This window comes from Panthera tigris, chromosome A1, assembly GCF_018350195.1.
Source record: "Panthera tigris isolate Pti1 chromosome A1, P.tigris_Pti1_mat1.1, whole genome shotgun sequence".
NCBI lineage: Eukaryota > Metazoa > Chordata > Mammalia > Carnivora > Felidae > Panthera > Panthera tigris.
Genome location: NC_056660.1, coordinates 192,197,350 through 192,221,018, shown reverse-complemented (window position 1 = coordinate 192,221,018; position 23,669 = coordinate 192,197,350). Strand labels below are relative to the sequence as shown.

Below are 23,669 nucleotides of genomic sequence, written 5' to 3'. Positions count from 1 at the left end.
TGACCTGAGCTGAAGTCAGACGCTTAACTGACTGAGCCACCCAGGTGCCCCATTAACCCAAACTTTTAATTCCAATGTTTTAATAAACTTTACTTTGCCTGTAGCCTGTGATGCCTCAACAGGGAGAACTTCTGGAGTCTCAAGATCGATGGAAGGTTTGGATTCTGGTCTTTTCCGAGTGAAAACTACGGGTTCCGATTTATCCTCTGGCTTGACACTTTGGTCAGCAGACTCAGAACTCTTGGCTGGCTCATACTTCTCATCTTCAAGGATGGAGGTTGCTTCAGTTACCACTGGAGTTTCAATATCATTTTTATCCGACATGACTAGATCATTGCCTGGTAAAATAAAAGCCAAAGGAAAAATTAATTCTATAGGGTTTTTAGGTGTAAGTTATTTAAGCTTTTTATCTTGAGATTATCATAGTCACATGCAGGTATAAAAAATACAGACAGATCTGAATATCCTCCACCCAGGTTTTTCCAATGGCAACAACTTTTGTAACCACAGTGTAATATGACAACCAGGAAACTGATACAACCCACTGACCATATTCAAATTTCATCAGTTTTATAGACACTCATGTATGTGTATTCAGTTCTATGAAATTTTATCATATGTACAGATTTGTGTGACCATCACCACAGTCAGGATACAGAACAGTTCAATCACAAGGATCCCAAGTTATCCATTTTTTACTGTTTATATACTTAGAGAGAGAGAGAGCAAGCAAGTAGAGGAGGGGCAGAGAGCAAGGGGGAGAGACACAATCCCAAGCAGGTTCTACACTGTCAGCACAGAGCCCAACGCAGAGCTCGAAACCTCGAACTGCGAGGTCATGATCTGAGCTGAAATCAAGAGTCAGACATTTAACCGACTGAGCCACGCAGGCACCCCATAGGTTATCATTTTTAGACACATCCCACCCCACCCTCACCAACCCATAGCAACCACTGATCTGTTCTCCCTCTCTACACAAGTAGTTATATAAACGGATTCATTCCGTATGTAACCTTTGGAGATTGTTTTCACTCAGCCTAAGTCCCCCAAAATCCATCAAGTTACTGTGTCAATAGTTTCTTCCCTTTTTTGCTGAGTAGTATTCCTCGGTATGGATGTATTTCAGTTTGCTTAACCATTTACCCATCAAAGGATACCTGGGCTATTCCCAGTTTGGGTCTATTACAAATAAAACGGCTACGAACATCAACGTTCAGCTTTTTGCGGGAACGTAAGCTTTCATTTCTCTGAAATAAATGACCAAGGGAACAACTGCTGGATCACACGTTAAGTACTTGTTCAGTTTTATAAGAACTGCCACTCTTTCCCAGAGTAGCTGTACCATTTAACATTACCACCAGTGATCTGTGAGTGATCCAAGTTTCTTAACATTCTCACCAGCATTTGGCAGTTCATCTTTGAGCCATTCTGATAGGTGTGTAATAATAATCTCACTGTGGCTTTAAGCTGCATGCCTCTAAAGGCTAATGATTTAGAACGTCTCTTCATGTGCTTACTTGCCATCTGGATAGCCTCTTCAGTGAAATACCTATTTGTATCTTTTGCTCATTTTCTAATTCGATTTTTTTTTTTTTTACTGTTGAGTTTTGAGAGCTCTTTATGTATTATAGATTCAAGTCCCTTGTCAGACATGTGGTTTGCAAATATTTTGCCCCAGCTTGTAGCTTATTTTTTCATCTTCCTCACAGGGTCTTTCACAGAACAAATGTTTTTCATTTCAATGACATCCAATGTATCAATTTTTCCTTTTATTGACTGTCACTCAAAAATCTTGGTATTAACTATTTCTACTTAAACTTCTGAGAGATAAGATGATGAAATTTAAGCCATCAGATAGCATCTAAATCAAATCTGCTTTTGAAAAACAATGTTAACCAATTCAGTCCCTTTCATAAGTACATCTCTTTGGCAATTAAAGGCAAGATGCTACTGGTATTTTTACAAAAAGCAGATGTTGGTTTCCAAGATAGCCAAATATTCCCAGAGGAGAAATCAATGTATCTCACAAGTACATACTTATACACATACCAAAGCCTTAGGTATATGTAAGTATTTATTTTATACCAGTATTTACTAATAGAGAATTAGACCCAATCCAAGCCATCAAAACATTTCTAATGTGCTAGAAAAGACGCACATACTAAGAACTAAGGCAGCTTGGAAACAGCACTATAATGGAGATACACATAAAATACTCAAAGAACAGAGGAAAAAAAGTCTGCTGGAATCAGACAATATGATTCATGTACAAAGTATCTGAAATAAGCATAGAATAGTGGTCACAAACTGGAATGACTGCTAAACCCAGCCTATAAATGTTTTTGTTTGGCCTGCACAGTGTTTAAACATTTGTACTAATTGCTAACACTTAAAAATCAGATATTATATATATATGAATATAGATTTTCAACTTCCCTTTAAGTTGAAATATCTGGTAGCACCGGGCCCACTTTTGACATGGTAATAATTAGCTCAAGCCAAAGAGTTGCTGAGCCTTTTAGTCAAAATGTTATCTAGCTCCCTCCAATCTCCACCTAAATCTACTTGACTCATTTGTTACCTGATTAGACCCTGTAGGCGTCTGAGCTTGCAGCGCTTCCCTTAAAGAGCACTTGGGATTGTGACAGGTGAAGGTGTCAATGAGAAAATTCAAGGGTGTGGAAACAACACACAGGAAGAAGTGTGAACAGAATGGACATGGAACATGGACAAAAAACAGTAGTTAATATAGCATGGAGAATGATGGAAAGGCATAAGGCTAGAAAGGTAGATTTGTACAACACCATGGAGCCTAGATCATATGGGTATATGATATACATACATTACACATTCCCAAAACGCATAGAAAAAAAAATCTAGATGCAACTACCCACACACATACAAGCCCACTCTGAAATATCCATTCGTTCACTTGCAAACATTTTTTGAGTACCTACTATGTACCAAGCTTTGGAGACTGAGAATTAATTTAGAAAACAGTTTCTACCCCATTTACTCCAAGAGCCTAACAGGAAAGATTCCACAGTTGCTGCATAAAATTCAATGCTTTGGGTACCGAAATATGTACCTTTTTTACACTATTCATTTCACTTTCCTTATGCTTTTTCCAAGGTACAACATATAACAATATATGTTTTTTAAATAGTATACCATATACAGTCATCCCCCTTATCTGAGGTTTCAGTTACCTGCGGTCAACCACTGTCTGGAAGCAAATGCTCCTCCTTCTGATTTGTCAGGAGGTCAACAGTAGCCTAATGCTAGCTACATCACTGTGCCTGCATCCTTCACCTCACCTCACCTCACGTCACCACACAGGCATTTTATTATCTCACATCCTGGAACAGGGCACTTGCAGATAAGGGGCAACTACTATACAGTATATATAACAAACATATTACATAAGTAATTTATATGATTTTATAAAAGACTGGAAAGACATAGTTCAAAACATTAAATACTGGTTATCTCTATTATTTCACTTGTGCCACAACGACTTAATGAGCACCTAGAATGTGCTAGACATTTGGCTAGGTGGAAAGGCGCTGGCTGTTCACATTATCATTACCATCGCTTTCATTATTAGAATAGCTGTGCTATCCCTGTTCTTAATGGATTCATACTCTAACAGGAAAGGGAGGGGGGAATAAATTTCAGGTATATGGCACTGCACTATTTAATGTTTTTGTAAGTTTTCCAAACATCCTATAATGTGTTATTTTCAAAAGTGGAGTGAAAAGACTCCAAGAGCTGAAACATTGCAAGTAAAATTAAATGGCTGAGTCATATTTCTTAAAAATATAAATGTACACATTTACATGTACACATATATAGATATATACCTCCCCCCATTTTCCCTGGAAACTTCCAGCCGCACAGTTACCAAAATGGAAAGGGTTTAGCTTAGCAGCTACAAGTACGGGCTCCGGAATTAGACTTTCTTCCAACTTTGCGGGGGGGGGGGGGGGGGGGGGGGCGGTAACTGCGACAAAGTCAGTTCACCTTGCTAGCTGCGTCTCCGTTTCCTCAACAGTAACACAGGCTACAACACCTGCCTGGCAGGGTTCCTACAAAGGTTCCTCCACACAGGGTACGCGAAGGGCTCTCAGAACAGAGACTGGCACATAGGTAACAGTTGCTATTAGGACGGAGGCGGTGGTTGTGTCATTACTGTCATTAACACAGCTTTCTCTAGACGGACAGACAGCAGACGTCCTCACTTGTTCGCACACACAAGACCAGATCCCAAACCGGAGATCTGGGATCAACAAGCACTCCCAACTTCTCCGACGCTGAAAACAACGAAGAGTTCCGCACCCAAACGTAGCGCTTCAACTACCAAAGCGCTTCATAGGCTCCGCGTCCAGCCGTGGGGGGGTCGGCCGCCCAGCCCCAGGCCACCTCCTGCCCCTACCCAGCCACCTAGACCGCCCGGCCCTGAACCCCCAACCCCCGCACGCCGCCTGCCTCCTCCCTAGAAACCCCACACCCACTCCCCAGCCACCCTCACCCGGACCACGGCTGCCGAAAAGCTGCTCCTGCTGCCCCGGAAGTACTCTCTCGGCGCGGAGTTGGTCCCGCCTGCTCGAGAGCACTTCCGGGTCAAGCCACCGCTCGGGCAGGAACAAGCTGAGTGCCAGTCTGGTAAGTGAAGGCTCGGGCGGGGTCGTGCGACGGAGGTACTGGAGGTGCTGAGGCATGGGTTTGAGCCGGTGGGGTCCGACGTGAAGGGAGCTAGGATGTCCGCCGTCCTTTTGAACGCCAGGCCTGAGCTGCGGGAGTTCAGCCCTCGTACGTTTACTGAGCATAAGCTACCTGCCAGGTACCACCCTGGGGGCCTGGAACACACTGGATTTCAAGCCGACTATGGCCCTGCGCCCTAGTAGTTGACATTCTGGGGCGAGGCCGACCTTAAACAAGTCAACAAGCAACACTATCTAAAATAGTAAATAAAAAGATGGTTGTGAGTACTTTAAAGAAAATTAAACAGCATAATGTGATGGAACAAAGGGAGTAATCCTTATGAAGATCTCGAGAGCATTTGAGGCAGAAGGAATAGCAAGTGCAAAGGCCTTATAGTGGTAACAAACTTAGCAAGGTCAAGGAAAAGAAAAAAGGCTACTGTTACGGGCCCAAAAAGAGGAAGGAAAATGAGGCCAGAGACTTGAATGAGCCAAATCTTGTAGTGTCTATGAGCCAGTACAAGGAGTTTGACTTTTATTTGGAGAACATTTGGAAACAATTGAAGGTTTCTATGCAGAAGAGTGATATGCTCTGATTTATGACTTTAAGATTATAACTGACCATCAGAAAGATACATCTCTTCCGTTGTCTTTGAGCAGGGAGGATGCATGAAACTCGGACTAAAAGCCAGAAGAGCATTATAGACACCTTCATTGTATAGATGAGAAAAATTAAGTCCCAGAAAGGTGAAGGGATGTGGTCTTTTTAACAACCCGTCTTCCAGCTTCCATCTTGTTGCCTTCAGAATTAACATCTCAATGTCCATATATAATAATTGTCACTTCCTGAAACCATTCAGATTCCTTTGCTTTTGATGGTAGTTCTTTAAACTTAAGGGCATTGCTATCACCTGGTGGCTTGTTAAAACTGCCTATTCCAAAAAAACAAACAAAAAACCCATAGAAGTATAAAATAGGTAGTTTCCTCTGATTTTCTGTGGCAATAGAAATTGCATGGAATTTGGGGTTTAAGTACGAAAGTGAATTGGTAAGTCACTTAACCATGTCTTTAATCTTACACTTAAAATGTTGCTGCTAAAAAAAAAAGTGGTGGGGGCCGCCTGGGTGGCTCAGTTGGTTAAGCAGCCAACTTCGGCTCAGGTCATGATCTCACAGTCTGTGGGTTCAAGCCCCACGTCGAACTCTGTGCTCAGAGCCTGGAGCTGATTGGGGTTCTCTGTCTGTCTTTCTGTCTCTCTCTCTCTCTCTCTCTCTCTGTCTCTCTCTCTGTTCTCTCTCTGCCCTTTCCTCATGCATGCGCTCTCTCTCTCTCAAAAAATGAACAAACATTTAAAAAAAATTTTAAATGCTGCCACTGATAATTTTAGCAGCAGCTTTCAAACTTTCTGGTCTCAGGATCCCTTTACACTTTTAAAACTTACTAAGAACAAGGAGTTTGTGTGTGTATTGTATCTATCAATATTCACCGTTTTAGATATCAAGACAACTTGCAAAAGTATATTTAAAAAAATGTGTTATGTGTTAAAATAAATAGTATTTCTATGAACAATATTTTCCAAAACAAAAAAATCATTAAGAATGCCATTGCTTTACATTTTTACAGCTCTTTTTAATATCTTCATAGAAGATAGCTAGATTCTCACATCTCCTTCTGCGTTCATTCTTTTGTCATAGCACTCATCATGTAGCCTCTGGACAATTGCACCATATTGGATGAGAATGAGAATGTAAAGGGAAATAAGATCCTAGTATTATTAGGAAAATCATTTTGGAGAAGTTTTAGGTACCCCAGAGGCCCTTGTACCACACTTTGAGAATCACTGGATTGCAATATTGTTAGGACAATCAAAGGAAATACGGGCTTGATTTGTAAGTCATTAAAACTACATGCACATTAAAAAGCAGATGCTCAGGCCTTGCCCTTAGAGATGCCAAATCAGTAAATCTGAGTGGGACCAACAAATCTTTATCTTTAACAAGCACCACAGATTAAGTTGATGTAAGTTCTCAAAAATCGCAGTTTGGGAAAACCAGTTAAAGACTAAATCCACTCTAGAGTGTTTCCCCCACTAAGATTTTAAAAGCTGTATTTCCATATCTTCAAAAATCTCCATTAATGCTTCCCAGAGTCTGAGACCAAAAAACAAACAAAAAAACAAAACCAGAGAAGTGTAAAATAGGTAGTTTCCTCTGATTTTCTGTGGCAATAGCAATTGCGTGGAATTGGGGGTGTACGTATGGAAAAGTGACTCAGTAAGTCACTTAACGTAAGTCTGGGACTCTGGAAAGTCAGTAAGAAATTTGTAGCAAGTACCTTCCTGACCGCCAAGTTGATCGGGCATTGGAATTCAAAATGTTGAATCCCATGCTATGTCAAAGGCTGAGAAAGTTTTTAGACTCTCATCTTTAAGCTTACAGTCTTTTGGATAGATACATATCTGATAGAAGAAGGAAACTGATAAGTCTTACAATTGAATACTCTCAGTGTGTAGGTGACTTACAGAGCAAAAGAATTCATCCAAAATTAAGAGGGTAATGGTGACAATTTAAGTGAGAGGGCTTCTTGAATAAGGTGAAATTGGAGTCGGATGCTGTAGAGGGTGGAATTTCCGCAGGAAGATATTGTTGGGGAGGGGCAGGAAATTTTAAGCAAAGGGGACAATTAGAACCAGAACTGTTTTTTTTTTTACATTAAGAAAACAATTTTATTTACAACAGTATCAAAAAGAAAAAATACGTAGGAATCTTTAACAATATAGAACCAGACCTTTAAAATAAAAGGTTATTTGGAGACATTGGAGAGTAAAACAAGTATAGTTAAGGCTTTGAGCCATGACAAGAAGCTGGGAAGATTATAGGATTTAAGCAAAGAAGGGAATGATAGTGATAATCAGCCTCTAGATGAGGAAACAGACCACTATAGATCATAGCTGATTGGTGACAGAGGTGTAACTAAAAAACAGACTTCTAGATCCATTCTTTCCTTCAGCAAACAATTATTCTGCACACAGGCACTATTGGGCTCCATCCAGCAACTTCTGTTCTGCCTCCTGAAACTTCCTGGAGAATTACGGATGCCTGACCAACATTTGAAGTTTATCTCTTGGGCAGTGGAAAATCAATAGATTTTTAAATCATCTTGACTTTCTTGGATGTGTGTTCAGGACCAGTTCTGAGAGGAGCAGGGTTTGGGGTAGGGTTGCAGTTAATGAGACCCATTTAGAAATTAAAAGAATAGTGTGGTACCCAGGTAAGGTAAAAGGACTGTGACCTTGGGTGGGACACCGTATGATTTAATTGAAAAACGCCTAGGAAGTGGAACAATAATATCAGTGGCATGTATTTATAATATACCCACATTCGTTCACAACTACTGTACGAGGTCATTACTCTTAAAATAACCTTGTAGATACGAAAACTGAGGCCTCTCAAGCCATGGCTTCATCCAGGGATAAGATCAGGTAGGTCAGTCCATGCTTCTTACCAAGGAGCCATGATGATCTTATAACTTTGATCTTGCAAAATTGAAAGGATTATATTGTGTGGCTATCATCTAAAATACGTATACGCTGCACAAGTCGATCTAAGGGCGAGAATGAGAAGTTCTATTTTAGTTATATGGACTTTCATTTTTTGGACCATAGAAAAAAAAAAAAATTGGGTAAGGAGATCGTAAATCTAGGCCCCTGACATTGATCTTTGTTATTTGCATCCAGTAGCTCAACAAATGCTTATGGCAGAAGGATGTAAGTCACAGTTACAGAAAATAATTGTGGGTTTAAAGCAAAGCTCCAATAAGTACAGAGGAAGGTGTTTTTCAGTGGGCCAGAAAATACGCTGAAGTTTGAGCTGAGTGCCCAAATGCTAGCTAGCTATGAGGTGTGTGATGGCACTAAGATATCCTTGGGAGCATAAGGGCCATTTGAATTAGGAACTTCTCAGAAAATGACCCTCACAATGGTGATTTCTGTTTGAATATTACTAACCTTTCTATGTTTCAGATCTCTGTTTTTTATGTTTGTTTTTTGCAAAGGATGGAAGAGTGCTAAAAATCTATTCTTCATTTGCTTTTTCTCCCCCTTGCCAATTTGGAATGCCACTTTAACCGTTGCGTGCCAGGCATGGGGAACTTCTCCATTTTTCAAGTGTAACAGTGCAGGCAGAGAAGAGTGGATGAGCTGTAAATACAAGCTAGAGCACATTTAATTATGGAGAATAAAGCATTAATATCTCCGTATACTTAAAATCAATACCATCTGGGCATCAGTGTTTCCCTGCTTTGTGTTATCTCAGAACTATTTGTATAAATAGCAGTTTCTTCAGCCAACTTAATATTGAGCCACGAGAACGGAAATCAGCCACATTACTTCCTTATTTACTCCTGTTGAGAATTGGAGCAGGATGGAAATATTTCTTCTCTCAGAAGCTGTCAGAAACAGCAACAAGGCACTCTGTTAGTCATGACAGCTTAAACGCTTTCTTTTCTTTTCTTTCTTTCTTATGATATAGCCATATTGAGAATGGTTCTGTCAGGTAAAATCATCTAAATTTCTGATTATTCATGATCCTAGAAAAGCTGATATTTTACTGTATCTAAAAGATGAAAAAGGAGTTAGATTAAATTTGAGTATCACTTTTCTATTATTCTTACTAATGCTGAAGGAAGGTAATAAAACATTCTACCAAGTGACTTCGCCCACAAGCATAGCATAGGCCTTTTTAACTGTAAGAAGGTGGCACTTTGGTTTTCCTTTTTGAACTCTTTCCTCTTAGCCTCCAAATGTCAGCTGCAGCATTAAGAAATAGTAGACATGGGCACCTGGGTGGCTCAGTCAGTTAAGTCTCCGACTTAAGCTCAGGTCATGGTCTCACAGGTTCATGAGTTTGAGCCCCACGTCGGCCTCTGTGCTGACAGCTCAGGGCCTGGAACTTGCTTCAGATTCTGTGTCTCCCTCTCTCTCTGCCCCTCCCCCCCCCCATAAACATTAAAAAATTTTTTTTAATTAAAAAAAAAATGAAGTATCAAGTATGATATTATTATGGGAAGTCCCAAAACTAGTTCGTAAATTCCTGGACATCCCTTGCAGGACCCAGTATTTCACCTTGCACATGATGGGCCTGTGATTTAGCTGTTTGAAAATGCACCAGAATGAGTAGCATGGTCATAGTCAATGTAATTTTTGTTGAAAGTAGCAGACTGATTCTGACACAAGTAAAAGGAAATTTAATATGAAGAGTTATTCTGATCCTAAGGGTGATTTGTTCCTTTACTCTTTTTTCTGCTTCTGTCACCGTCTTGGACCCATCCATACCTTTGCCACTTTTTTCTCTCCCAGCTGCTCAACAGCATCTTATTTGCAAATGGGTTGTGTCTTTTAGTAGCTCAGACTAGAAGTACTTTGTGTTCGGATGTCCATGGCAGGAGCACGAAATGCCTGGGCTGAGTCTGCCTTTATTGACCAGACATATTGCTCTCCTGGCACAAAATCAGCGTACCAGGCTACTTCTGCCACCTTAGACTTTGACCTAAGGGCTGTTTAAGGGTGTTCATAATGTTTTTCTAAACCCTGTCTTGTAGGTTTCTTGAAACTTCTAGTAAAGGCAAATGGTTGTGTCTGTACAGAACAGAACCATAAATCTTGGCCACATGGGCAGCTGGCGCACTGCACTCAGGTGTACAAAGAGGAGAGGAGGTGGAAATCCACAATGAGGATTGCCAGGTAGCCACAGCCACACTTTAATCACTTTTGCTGAATTTAATCTTTTTTCTGCTACTTAACCATTTCTCCATTTCCTTTCTTGTTTTTATACTCAGTCTTAATTTTTGTGGATTTAATTTTGAAAGAAACTGAATAAAGATGTTTATTTCTTTAAAAAAAAAAAAAGTCACATTGGAGGAAGGAAGCAGAATTTTGTCAGGAGCCAGAGCAGCACTTCAGTCAGTCTCTTTCTCTTCCCCTCTGCTCTCCTTCCCCTCCCCCTCCACTACCCCCCACCCCCACTCCTCCATCTCTCTCTTTCTCCATCCCTGTTGTCCTGTCTCTCTGCTTTTCTTTGTATGTGGCCCAAACTGGACTGCCTCAACCCCTTCTCTTCCTCACGTTGGCCCTAACCCAATTCTGTCTCTGTGTCTCAATTCTAAATTCCAAGATCAAAGCTTCTCGTTAGTTAGTCGGCAGAAGGGTTGACTTCCTCCAGGGCCCCAGAACATAGAGGCAGGTCTCACAAAAGGGAAGGGTAAGCTAGGCACATCACAACCAAGATTCTTGGCCACAAACTCAGAGTACATAAAAACAATGTAATGTATCATGGCTGGACTCCAAGTTCAGTTTACAGTGCCTGTTTGAGCCATATTATTGCAGAATAGTATTTGCCATGAGCAGAAGAAAAATGTGAAATTTAAAGTTACAGATTGAAATTACATAATAATGTTTCCCCTCTCCAACATTTTTATTTTTTTTTAATTTTTTTCTAATATTTGTTTATTTTTGGGAGAGTGTAAGTGGGGAAGGGGCAGAGAGGAGGACAGAGGGTCCAAAGCGGGCTCTGCGCTGACAGGCTGACAGCAGCGAGCCCCATGTGGGGCTCAAACTCACGAACTGCAGGATCATGACCTGAGCAGAAAACAGAGGGACACTCAACAGGCTGAGCCACCCAAGCGCCCCACCTCTCCAAGATTTTTAAATGGTTGCATAGTATTCTGAGTAGAAGTGTTTCATTTATCTTAAATAATGATTTTACCATCAGCTGTAGATTTTAGCACAGTATCTGAAAGGACAATCGGTAATAATAACTAGAGGGGCGCCTGGGTAGCTCCAGATGGTTAAGCGTCTGACTCTTGATTTCGGCTCAGGTCCTGATCTCGCAGTTTCCTGAGTTCAAGCCCAGCATGGGGCTCTGTGCTGACAGCATGGAGCCTGTTTAGGATTCTTCCTCTTTCTCTGCCCTGCCCACTTGCACACTGTCTGACTCTCAAAATAAATAAATAAACTAAAAAAAAAAGTTAACTAGAGGTTATTTAGTAATTACTACTACCAGACTCTGCTTTATATATACTATTTTCTTCAAGCCTCACAATAGTCCAATAAGAACAGGTACTATTATTTTCCCTATTTTAAAGATGAGGGCACTGAGGCACAGAGAGATTAGGTCATTTACAAAAGTTGCAGGGCTGGTTAGAGTCCATCAGGATTCAAATCCAGGAAATCTGGCTCTAGAGACTGTTCTCTGAACTTCTCTCTGTTATCCTGCAAATGGAGCCTGCAATTATGTTGATCCAGGGTAACCTAAGTCCAGAATAGAAAGTGAGTAATAGTTCTCTCTTATTGGAAGTGTTCAAACAGCCTGCAGCACCATTAGGCAATGCTATTGTAGAGGAAATAAGGAAGTGTAGTCCTAGTCTCTGGATGCCAGTCCATGGATCCTCTGCCTCAAGATCATCCAGGGAGCTAATTAGACACCATAAATTCCAAGTTCCAAGTCCAGAGGTTCTTACTAGGTCTGGGGCGGGACCCAGGAATCTATATTTTTAACAAGCTCTGTGGATATTAGTAGTCAACCTGGCTTAGATACTGTGGGCTTATAATCTTTTATCCCTACTATTATCTCCTGGGACAAGATGGCGATGAAGACTTTGGGAGTTGGGGTTGACTTAAGGACTGCCTTTAGGCACTATGCCTCTCAAGTTCTCTGGACATTGTTAGTATCGGCCGTCTCAGAATATAATAAGTGCTAGTAAATGCATGTCAGTTTGAATAATTATCCCTGTTGCATAACATTCTTCAATTTACAAAGATACATCGGGCACTATCAAATTTAAACTAATCTCCATGAGTAAATATTTATTGAACATGTGCTAGTTTTGAAGTATAGCAATAAAAATATAGTCCCTTTGCTTAAGAAACTGACTCATAGGTGAGATGGGGTGGACTCCCTAGCAATACAAGCAGCACATACCAAAGCCGGTGAGTAGTGTAATGGTGAGAGCTACAGGGGCTTGGGGGAAAGCCACCCTGCGTCCAGGCATACTCTGGATTCATGTGGAATGGAGAGGAGACCCAGGGAAGCTGCATGAAGGGATTCCACACAGCAATAACACTGCCAGGACACCGCTTGCCCCACAGCCCTCCAGATAGAGGCTATTTATTCTTCCAAAGCTGCTGCATCTCAGTAGGGAGAGGAAATCCATTTTCTTCTGGTTCCAGTGTCTTCTACTCTAGCTGCCTTGATCCTGGGCGGACATGACCTTTCCTACAGGTGATCTACCCCACTCTTGAGCTTCCAGGCTATTTGATCCCTTCATCTTGGACACTGGTCTTCTTCACTCACTTCAGGCTCCTATTCCAGTTCCCAAAGTCCACCTCCAGTTTTGCTGTTGGCCCAGACTGCTTCCCGAATCAGGAAGCTGACCCAGCGCACTGTCCACCCTTTCTCATTACACCACCTGTAGCTCTTCTCCTGAACACTTCCTAACCAGTGATCCCTCTGCTTTTTCCCTGTCCCTTTACTAGGACACTTCTCTTCCATTCACCATCCCTATTTATCCTTCACGTACTGTTGCACACCTCACTTTCTCAAGAAGTCTTTCCGTGACAAGGTTAGCTCCCCACATTGGGTACTTCTGTAGCATCCTGTACTTTCTCTTGGGCAGCATTTACCATATTTTGTATGTAATTAGTGTCTATGTCCCCTGCCAGACTGAGCTCCATGAAGTCAGAGGTGGTGTCTGTAATACATAGAAAGTGCTCCATGGATGCCAGAGAATAGATGAAAATGTATACTTCTAGTCTAAAATTGTGGTTCTGAACTCAGTGGTGGAACCAGTGGGAAAGAGCAGGAGGATGGCTGGATAAGAAATGAGGTAGTATTAGAATGAAGTGGAGTTGTGGGTGTTTTATTTGTTTTGTTTTGTTTTTCCTGACAAAGGAGGCCTCTGGCTCAGAGCCTTTAGCAGACAGCAGTTAATAACACTGCTTTGTTTTCATCACGTTTATGTGTACAGTTACTTTTATTTACAGATGTGATATAGACTCTCCTTTTAAAATAAATGATTTAATCATATGCAGGATTTAAGAAACAAAACAGATGAGCATAGGAGAAGGGAAGGAAAAATAAGATAAAAACAGAGGGAAGCAAACCATAAGAGACTCTTAAATACAGAGAACAAACAGGGTTGCTGGAGGGGTGTTGGGTGGGGGGATGGGCTAAATGTGTGATGGGCATTAAGGAGGGCACTTGTTGGGATGAGCACTGGGTGTTATATGTTAGTGCTGAATCACTGGGTTCTACTCCTGAAGCCATTATTATACCATATAGTAACTAGAATTTAAATAAAAAATTTAAAAAATAATTTAAAAAATGTATGAAAGCAAAATAATGAGTTGACTTAAAGAAAAAGCATAAATAATAATAATAATAATTTTGTATACTGATGTTGAAAAAAAAAAAAACCATTTTGGAAATGGCCAGTAGAAGAAAGGAATGAAATTGGGAAAATGCTGACTTGGATGCAGCCACAGGAACTCTTGATGACAGTCCTAGGGAAGACTGGAGCACTTTTTCAGCACAGTCGTTTCCTATCACCATTGAGAACCCATCATCTAGAATAAAGGACAAAAATCGTGTCCACTGGTTGTTGTATGTATTGTACTGAAAAAGAGCTTGGGAGCTCACACGTCAGGGCCCAGCACAGTGCCTGGCTTATGACAGTCACTCAATAAATGTGAAATCCATTGTTTCTACTCACCACTCTGTCCCACTAGAGACCAGGATTCTCTGCTAACATATAGGATAGCCTAAAGGAGCACATCACTGACATGAATGGATTAGATCACATAATTTCCAAAATCCCCTCCAATGCCCAAGGTTTTTCCTTTAGTGTCATTTTACTTGGGTTTGGGAAGGAAATAGAAGTAAACACATGTGTTCAATCTATGTATAGCAAAGTCTGAAGTCCTTCATTTTACACTAAATAGTCCGTTCTTAAATGTTAAAGATATAGCAAGATTTAGAAAATTATTATTATTATTCAGCCAACCTTTCAAGGGCTAATGAAAATTAAATGACATTTACAACTTACTATGATTCAGACTTTGAGGAGTTTAATGGCTAAATACAATGATCCATTGCTTTTTATGTTCTGTGATCAAGCAGCCTTTGTGTAAGTATAAAGGGGAGTCATTTCCAAAACTAATTATTTTGGGCCTTTGTAAGAAATAAAGCTAGGCATTTCATCCTGTCTTTTAAAGAAATAGAAGTTGAAATTTTTCTTTGAGAGTCATTGATTTAAAAGAGGAACCAGATTAACAGGAAGATGATCATAATCACATAAACTCTTAGACTGGGATATTTTGTTCTTTGTTCATGGTATTTTGTTTGTCTGGCAATCTTTCCCTGTACTTTATATTTGCATTTCTACCAAGTAGATATTTAAGATGTCAATTCCTCCCTTAGCTTATTTGGCAGACTTTGAGCTAAAACTTGGTATTCTCACAAACTGTTAAATATGCTGTATTTTGTCTCTTGATATCAAAGAAACTATTAATGGAAAATTCTTTCGTCTAACATTCTTGCTCAAGAGAGAGATCCTAAAGCCTCAGAAGTCAATAACTGTGTATGTAGTAGTACGGTTTTCTTTCTAATATTAAAACAAATGAAAAAACTACCTTAACTATCCCTGCATTATTTAAAGCTAATATTTTATGTACTTGGATTGCTCAAATTTTGAGCTCCAGGCTCATGATTATAATGTACCAGTTGATTTACATTATTGATATAACAACAGATGGTAATGACGCAGGTTGAAATAAAAGATCATTAAGCTAAATATTTTAGCTTTCATTGGCTCCCTGTTGCCTAAGATTTGTCAGAGTGAAATAGAATCACAGCCTTTCAGAACTAGAAGAGTCTTTAGAGAGGTCTCATCTAGTCTTTGATTTGACGGATGAGAAAACGGCTGAGGGAGAATACTACTTGCCAAGGTCTTATTGCTTGTTAGTAGCAAAGCTAGGACCAGAATCTAGGTCTGCCTGCCATTTCCTAATTCAGTGCTTTTTTCTACTGTCTCTCTGAGATTTTTAGGCGGGTGTTCTTTCTGTTTTGCTCCCTGATGTCAGTGCCAATTATTCTAATCAATTTCACATCTCTTCTTTTCTAGAACATAGAATTTCACCCTGTTGTGAGTCTTTGTTGGCTAAACTTTATATCTGGCTTTCTTTTAGGTTGGTCTCCACTCACATCTTTTAATCTTGAAGATTTCAAAATACAGCGGAATCTCCCACTTTTTTGGAAAACTCCAATACCAAGCCATAAATTACCCACCGTGCTCTTGTTATAGTATAGAAGCTTTTGAGTTCTCCAAATCTAAACAAGATTTTCTCCCATTTTTCCATGAAGCCACATTGTTGTTTATTCACTTTAGTGGCGAGTGTTATTGTGCCAGCAGCTTTTGTTTTGGAAGATGTAGGCTTCAACCAAATGGCCCCACTGGGAGCAAATCATAGCTCTTTCAATTCATCATTTCCTCCAAGCTTTGAACTCTCAGCAGGTTCCCACTCAGGAGACGATGTTATCATAGCCAAAGAGGGAACTAGTGTTTCAATTGAGTGTCTTCTCACAGTCGACCACTATGAAGATGTCCGTTGGTACAACTCAAAAGGACAGCAACTGGATGGCAGAGGCAGAGGTAACTAATCAAGGTTACTCATTTCCTGTTACTTCTGTCTTCTTGGTTGTATGACATGTTCCACAAAGAAAGCTCAATGATGAGGTGCCAAGGGAATAGTTAAAACTTTTGGAAGGCCTGGAGTATTTCTGATAGGTATCAGAGAAAGCAAAATAATTATAATTGCCTAACCAGAAGAAGAAAGAATAGTTGTAAATTTAAAAGGTGTTCACATGTGGAGCACGTGGGTGGCTCAGTTGGTTGAGCATCCGACTTGGCTCAGGTCATGATCTCATAGTTCATGAGTTCGAGCCCCACGTCCAGCTCTGTGCTGATAGCTCAGACCTTGGAACCTGCCTCAGATTCTGCGTCTCCCTCTCTCTCTCTGCCCCTCCCCCACTCATGCTCACATGCGCACACTCTCATAAATAAATAAACATTAAAAAAAAATTTTTTTTAAGGTGTTCACTTGATGACAAGGAGCTATTGTCTCTCCTCTTGCTGAGCTGGTTTCCTTATTCATTGAAGGTAGACTACATCAGGGCTGCTGTAGACAGCTGTACAGGCTATGCACCGCACAACCCCGTTGACCTAGACTGTATTGTGCACAATACAGTGTGGTAGCCCTATGTGCATACAACAGGAAGGGGGTTGGCCAAGCTTAAGTAATTTTGTCATAAATTTTAAAATTTTGTTTGGAAATGAGTTACTAAATATTTTAGAGAAAATCCAGGATATTTTTTTTAAAGATTATAGCTCTGTGCATAAAACTTAAAGTCCCTCTGAGAATTAGAAGGGCACTGAGGAGGAGCTCTGTAAGCCCTTCCAGCTCACTTTTTTTCATGCTATACCTTAATTTATTTGAAAACAGGAGAACTTCTCTTGTATTTTTTGCCTCTCAGTCTTAAAAATCGCCCAAACAGCATAATCGACCAAGGTGTCATTTTTGACAGGTTTTTATTTGATTGTGCTGTTAGTAAACCTGTGAACACATCTTAGAGCACTATTTCCTTAACTGGTATTCTACTGGAAAGATCTTTTTAAAGACTACTTGCATTAAAGTACCTCAAAAAGAAATCACCATGAAAATCAATGGGATAAAGATTAAATTCTGGGATACTCACAAGCTACACTTTCATAAAAGGCCCTTCTTGTCTTTTTTGCTAGAAAGCTACTCTCACCTCTTGGAATATAAAGGATATTTGCTTATTCATATTAGAATGGAAAATGGAAGAAGAGACAGATGGTGTTTTCTTTTAAAGTCTACGCTAAACATTTTAACTTTCTATAAACTGAATAACTGGCCACCAAGGGATTGAAGAGTTTGAACTGTTAAAAAGAACAGAACATTTTTAATCAGCTTCTGAAGAATGTAGATCTATTGAATCGGGATCTCTAGAGTGGTGCCCAGAATGTGTATTTTGAACATGATTTAGGGTTTCACATATGGACCCATTTGTCTAGACTGTTATTTCCTTTGGCTCTAGGATCCAGACCAAACGCTTGTGAGATTTGAATTATTCAGTCAGTGTGATCATTACAGCCTGAACGCATAAACAAAGCCTAGGTTAGCAGGAGACCAGCCGAGTGGAATGGCAGTTTCATTTTCCTGTTTTGCCTTTACTTTGAAAACCACCAGCATCTATCATTGATGCTTTCAGTAACAGCCCTGGAAAATTTTATTTTTATGAATCTCTAGTGAGAGGAGTTTAAAGAGCATGTCAGTCTAGTATAAGGTTCATAAATCTTGAGCTATTATCAGCAAGTAAGCTGGAGAGTTTACATTGTGGTCGTAGTACAGTGGTTGATGAATGGAGTGTATGTACTTCATCATACTTTGGATTCATAGGATATCCTTCTCATAGCTCCCAAGTTCGTAGAACAGCAGCTTGTGGAATAATGAATATATTCATAGCTACATATTTCTCTTTTTTTTTTTTTTATGTTAGTGTAGTGATGGCTCCTAAATGTAACTATAGAATTTAGATAAATTTTGATGACAATAAAAATGGGCATAATCCAGAGTGCTTACTAATTGATGTGCCATTCATGTCAGGAAGGAAGACTTTGATTCCCTTTTTTAAGTTCCGGGCTGTTTAAATTCCTACTGTGGACATAAAAGTCTGCCCTTTCTTACGTGATGTATACAAGTAGCAGAACCTAATAGAAGACTTGAGTTAAGGCACTCTCATGAAGAGACGGAGTATTGGTAAGGTGGTCGGCATATTTAGCAGTAATATTCTTTATGCTGTAATTTTTTTGTGTCTGTTGGGTTATCAGGTGGAAAATGGTTGGTTTCTGATAACTTCCTGAATATCACCAGCGTAGCCTTCGATGACCGAGGGCTCTACACGTGTTTCACCGCCTCTCCCATTCGTGCCTCCTACTCCGTCACCCTGCGCGTTATCTTCACCTCAGGAGACATGAGTGTCTACTACATGGTTGTTTGCCTCATTGCCTTTACCATCACCCTCATCTTGAACGTCACGCGGCTGTGCATGATGAGCAGCCATCTTCGTAAGACAGAGAAGGCCATCAACGAATTCTTCAGAACTGAAGGGGCTGAGAAGCTGCAGAAGGCCTTTGAGATTGCAAAGCGCATCCCCATCATCACGTCAGCCAAAACTCTGGAGCTCGCCAAAGTCACACAATTTAAGACCATGGAGTTTGCCCGTTATATCGAAGAGCTGGCAAGAAGCGTCCCTCTTCCGCCCCTTATTCTAAACTGTCGGGCCTTCGTTGAGGAGATGTTCGAGGCCGTGCGAGTGGACGACCCTGATGACATGGGAGAAAGAATTAAAGAGAGACCTGCCTTGAACGCTCAAGGTGGCATCTATGTCATTAACCCAGAGATGGGCCGGAGTAATTCACCGGGAGGAGACTCGGATGACGGTTCTCTGAATGAACAAGGCCAGGAAATAGCAGTTCAGGTTTCTGTCCACCTTCAGTCAGAAACCAAAAGTATTGATACAGATTCCCAAGACAGCAGTCATTTCAGCCCACCTGATGATACAGGATCTGCCGAATTGAACTCTTACTCCAAAGATGGGACATGTGAAAGCCATCAGCTGTGAGCTATCCCAGTACCTACGAAAACTGCTCTCACAAGAGGAACTTGTTTCATGCAGGAAGTAACATTTTTACCAAAAGATGACTGGGGTTTTCCCTCTTGTTAATATTAAGCACATCAGAATGTGAACTATTGCCAAAATCTTTGTAAAATTTTCTGTGTTTTTCATATCTATTTCTTAGTCATGTTTCTGGAGCTTGATTAAGTGACACGTGTTAAGATTTAAAGGAGCCTGAGAGAGAAACAAAATGGAGAAAGTACCACACTAAAAGTTCCATGGCTTCTCTTCTGGTCATGCTTCATCCAGCGGTTAGGGCTGACACTTATCTTGAGGCCTCAGTTTTCCCACCAATAAGACGAGGGATTTGCATTAGATATCTAAAGTCATTGGTAGCCCTGTAACTTCTTACCTGTCCCCTTTAAACCACCAGAATTATCAGCACATCTCTAAATAAACCCTTCCCTAGACTTTAAGTCCTTTTTATGGAAAGGACCAAGCTCAGACTTTATTTTGTGATTTAGATTCCCACACCGATGCCGTGGCGCATAGAGGTCTGGGTGTTTTTCAGATATTTCACCATGTGGAGTGTGCAATTGTATGTGCTAGGTTGAATCTCTTTAGTGTCACCCATGTCTGTATTACACAGATATCAGGGAGCTAACTGCTCATTAATAAACTACTTTCCATGAGTACATTGGTCCTTTTGGGGAGTGTAGCATGTCTTTTTAACTTATCGAAGCAGCATTTAGTTTATTGAGCTGGCAGTGATTTCCCAACTGATCTCCAAAAGTGAGCAATTTGTTCTTAAGGAATAATGTCTTCAGTGCTTTTAGAATAAGGAACAACATTAGATCACCTATCCTCTATTTCTGGTAAATCATGGATTTTGACATTTCTGTTCATAGAATTTCTCAGGCTTTCCATTTTTGAAAGTTCTGGACTCTGTAATAGGGTTCTGTATTTGGGATCCCATTCCAGAGGGAAACTCAGAGCTGGGTTCCTCTTGAGACTTCTGTCAACACTCTTGCCCTCCTTGATCGTAAATATGGTGCTAAAGGCTGCATGCCTCCTTGTTTGTTTGGTTTGTTTTTTAATATTGTTGACGTTTTTATTTTTGTGTACTTCAGATATAGAATTCTGAGCTAGGACTGCTTTTGTGGTCTTTCTGAGAAGCACTAACCTGAAACAAGATTAGATAACGGTGTGTGGTATCTGTGAGTATATTAAATATGTAGACATAGATATAGGTACCAGTGTATAGATACATACACACACACAAATGATCTAGATATAAAGAGGGAGAAAAATTATGGATGGGGCCACCTGATTCAGCTGTGTATAATGAACACTTAAGACCGTATTTCTTGCCTGGCTGAGGCCTGATACAATAGAATTGTAAATACTCTTCAGAATAATTTCCTCAGCTACAGGAAGCTTGGTGTCATATGATTTTTAAGAACTTGGCTGTGGAGCTCCATTTGGTGCTTCATGTGTCTTCATTTGGCTTCTGATTATCGAAGCATTCCTTGAACTAGAGGTTCCTGAGGGAAATGTTCAGAGGAGGTTTTATCAGGATTTTAATTTAAGGTTTCGTATGGAGGAAAGAGAGGAAATAGAGAGCGTAACCAGATAGAACTCATACCTCCCTTTGTCCAGGCTTATCGGAAGTAATACATCTCTTCTGGATAGCGTGAATGAATCAATGTGTAGTTTTATCAGATGGCATTACGGATAAAGATGATAATGCTGCCTTTTCTGTCTCTCAGGCTGTTTCCATGGAAACCTCCAGAGCCAAACAAAAGCTACCAATCATTTAGCCAAAGCTTGCCTTGGCTCGTAAACCTGCATGTCTTTAAGGAATGCTGTTTTCATACATTTGGCTGTGAGAGCAAGGGCTCCTCACCGTACTCTAGATTATAGAACACTATTTGCCTTCCCAGGCTGTTTCTTTTGAGAAATTAAAAATGCTAAAAGTCCCTTGTCTGAGGTCTGTTCCCTGAACATCCCTCCGATCTTCAGATGGTACCTCCAGCCCCATCCCAGTATAGCGACTTTGCAGTCATCTAGACCCATGTTAAAAACAGAATGGATTTATCCCACCACCTGTTCTCATAATGGACATGAGTGTCTGGAACCATAGACGTATTTAATGGTCACAGCCCTGGGAAACAGGACTTTGGAAAAATATAACAAATAATGAAAAAAATTGATATGTTTACACAAATACTGTATAACAATTAGGTATAGGCTACTCCAGTTTGTTCTGGTTAGATTATTTTAGAAACACAGTGGTGATTTAATTTGGTGGCCAAAGTAATTGGATCACTTTGGATATTCCAGATTATGGTGCCAGTGGTAAAGAATTATGGCAGTCAGAATTTAATTGGAGTTGGTCTTACTTTCTAAAGCTAGTTTCCAAGAGGAAGAAAACGACACATTAATATTTTCTGTATCTAATCAAATACTCTTCATATATAATTCATAGTTTCATGTTCTGTTTTTATAAAATCCTTAACCTTTTGAACTTAAATTACAGTCTAAAAGTCTTTTGACAACAACTGTGGTGTAATTAATCTTTTGTTTCACTGGATTTTATGGTTAGTGAAAATGTCTTTACTCAGCAAATGTATTTAAATAGTTCTCTCATCTCATTTATAAATTTTGTATTGTGACTTACCTTATTGTCCTTATGAAATAACAGGATGGCTTTGTGAAATAAATTTACCAAAACTAGATATGTAAACATTTTTATAGATTCTTTGCCAGCTGAAACCAGACAGGCATCTTTTGAGTTGATACCCCTGTTGAGTTTTAGCCTATCCTCAAAGTTGAATCTGTTATGATAGTTAAACTCTTGATTCAGAACCAGTGAGCACTTATATTTACTACCAATTACCTTGATATAAATACCTTAGGAGTTGCTGATCTGGAATGGTGAAAAGGTTCCTGGCTTCTTTCCCTCACTTAGCATGCATTTTGAAGTCAAAGCACACTGCTTTCTGTGTGGTCCTCCAGCCTCAGTGAACCCCTGGTGCAGTCCTCTCCATGTCCTCCCTGCATGTAGTTTCACCCTAGATCAGACTCTGTTTCCCTTGTCCCAGAGTGTCATGGGAGCATGGCATGCTTGTTTTCCAGAGCACAGCCGGTCATGGGTGCTAGCCTTGTCTCCACACACCAGCACTTCTCACACAAGTATATCATAATTCCTGAGTCACCAGTAAGAGAACACAGTCTTTTCTCATGTAAGTCGGGAATTTTGAAAATGTCATGTTTATACATAAACTCCTAGCTTCTCAATGTTCTCAACATTTCATAAAAGTGCATATTATTTCGTATGGTTCAGATGATGTTTGAATGGTCACCATTTTAATAAATACTTACATTATAATTTTGTCCTTTCTTTAAAAAGTCATGCTTGAATATAATTTATTAAATGTTCAACGGACTGTTATTTCATTTGTCTGAAATCTTCTATCATGATCTTCATTTTTATGTGTGATGGAACTTGATGTTAATGATTTTAAACAGGAGTCAAAATGAATTCAACTTGGATTCTACCATGGCTCTGCATTTTAATTTTACAAATACTTAATATGCATCTACATGTTTTTGATACTATGGGCCATATTGAGATGGGTGTCTTGCCCACAGTTACCATGAAGATGCAGTTACCAGACCAACTGTAGCAATTGTTCACTTCTGAGATAAAGCATTCCTGACAAAGACAAGAGCTTGAGCAAAGACCTAAACAGGGTTTAGCACGTTTTGGAAAACATGATTAGTATGTAAGGTCTGGTGAGATTTGGCACGTGGGAGGGGTACCTCTGGTACAGGCAAATGCCCACAGTCCCATGGGAGTGAAAGGTGATGACAGAAAAGCACAGGATCTCAGGAGACAGGCAAAGGGAACGGGTAAAGGTCAACTCACTACCTAAATACCACAGATCTGTCACTCTTAGAATGAAAACCTAGTTCCTGCCTCCCCATGGCAAAAGGTCACTGGACTCAGAGTCCTGATACCACCACTAGCCATGTAACAATGTGATTTGGCCTCTCTGGACTTAAGAATTGGAGTTGTCGATACCTAGCTCACAAAATTAACATGAGGATTAAATAAAGCAACATGTAAGCAAACACTGTGCTAGCTGTAACCTGCCATAGAAGGGGCCAATAGTCATGCATCCAGAGTGTCAGCCTTGTTAGTAGCCATGA

The 23,669-nt window shown here is 40.1% G+C and overlaps 2 protein-coding genes across 6 annotated transcripts in view; one reads left to right on the top strand and one right to left on the bottom strand.

The window, feature by feature from the left end:
• Positions 1 to 4,583, bottom strand: part of FAM114A2 (family with sequence similarity 114 member A2) — a 32,407-nt gene extending 27,824 nt beyond the window's left edge. Inside the window, exons 1-2 of one of the 3 annotated variants that reach the window (XM_042993858.1) lie at positions 4,532 to 4,583; positions 94 to 338 (exon numbers count right to left, since the gene is read on the bottom strand). In XM_042993858.1, the coding sequence (XP_042849792.1) occupies positions 94 to 324 (231 nt within the window). In that variant the 5' untranslated portion in view covers positions 325 to 338; positions 4,532 to 4,583. Of the gene's footprint in view, positions 1 to 93; positions 339 to 3,209; positions 3,318 to 4,023; positions 4,402 to 4,531 lie in introns of those variants that run through there. The other 2 variants (XM_042993860.1, XM_042993861.1) reach the window with 2 other exon arrangements.
• Positions 4,584 to 4,612: 29 nt separating this feature from the next.
• On the top strand, positions 4,613 to 22,845 carry MFAP3 (microfibril associated protein 3). Of its 3 annotated transcripts, none has more exons than XM_007077569.3 (3): positions 4,613 to 4,665; positions 15,944 to 16,407; positions 18,667 to 22,845. In XM_007077569.3, the coding sequence occupies exons 2-3, from the start codon at positions 16,113 to 16,115 to the stop codon at positions 19,458 to 19,460; spliced, it is 1,089 nt and encodes a 362-aa protein (XP_007077631.1). In that variant the 5' UTR covers positions 4,613 to 4,665; positions 15,944 to 16,112; the 3' UTR covers positions 19,461 to 22,845. The 3 variants fall into 3 exon arrangements, with proteins under 3 accessions (XP_007077631.1, XP_042849791.1, XP_007077632.1); XM_042993857.1 differs by lacking the exon at positions 4,613 to 4,665 and adding an exon at positions 9,791 to 10,444; XM_007077570.2 differs by lacking the exon at positions 4,613 to 4,665 and adding an exon at positions 12,026 to 12,422.
• The last annotated feature ends 824 nt before the right edge of the window (positions 22,846 to 23,669 follow it).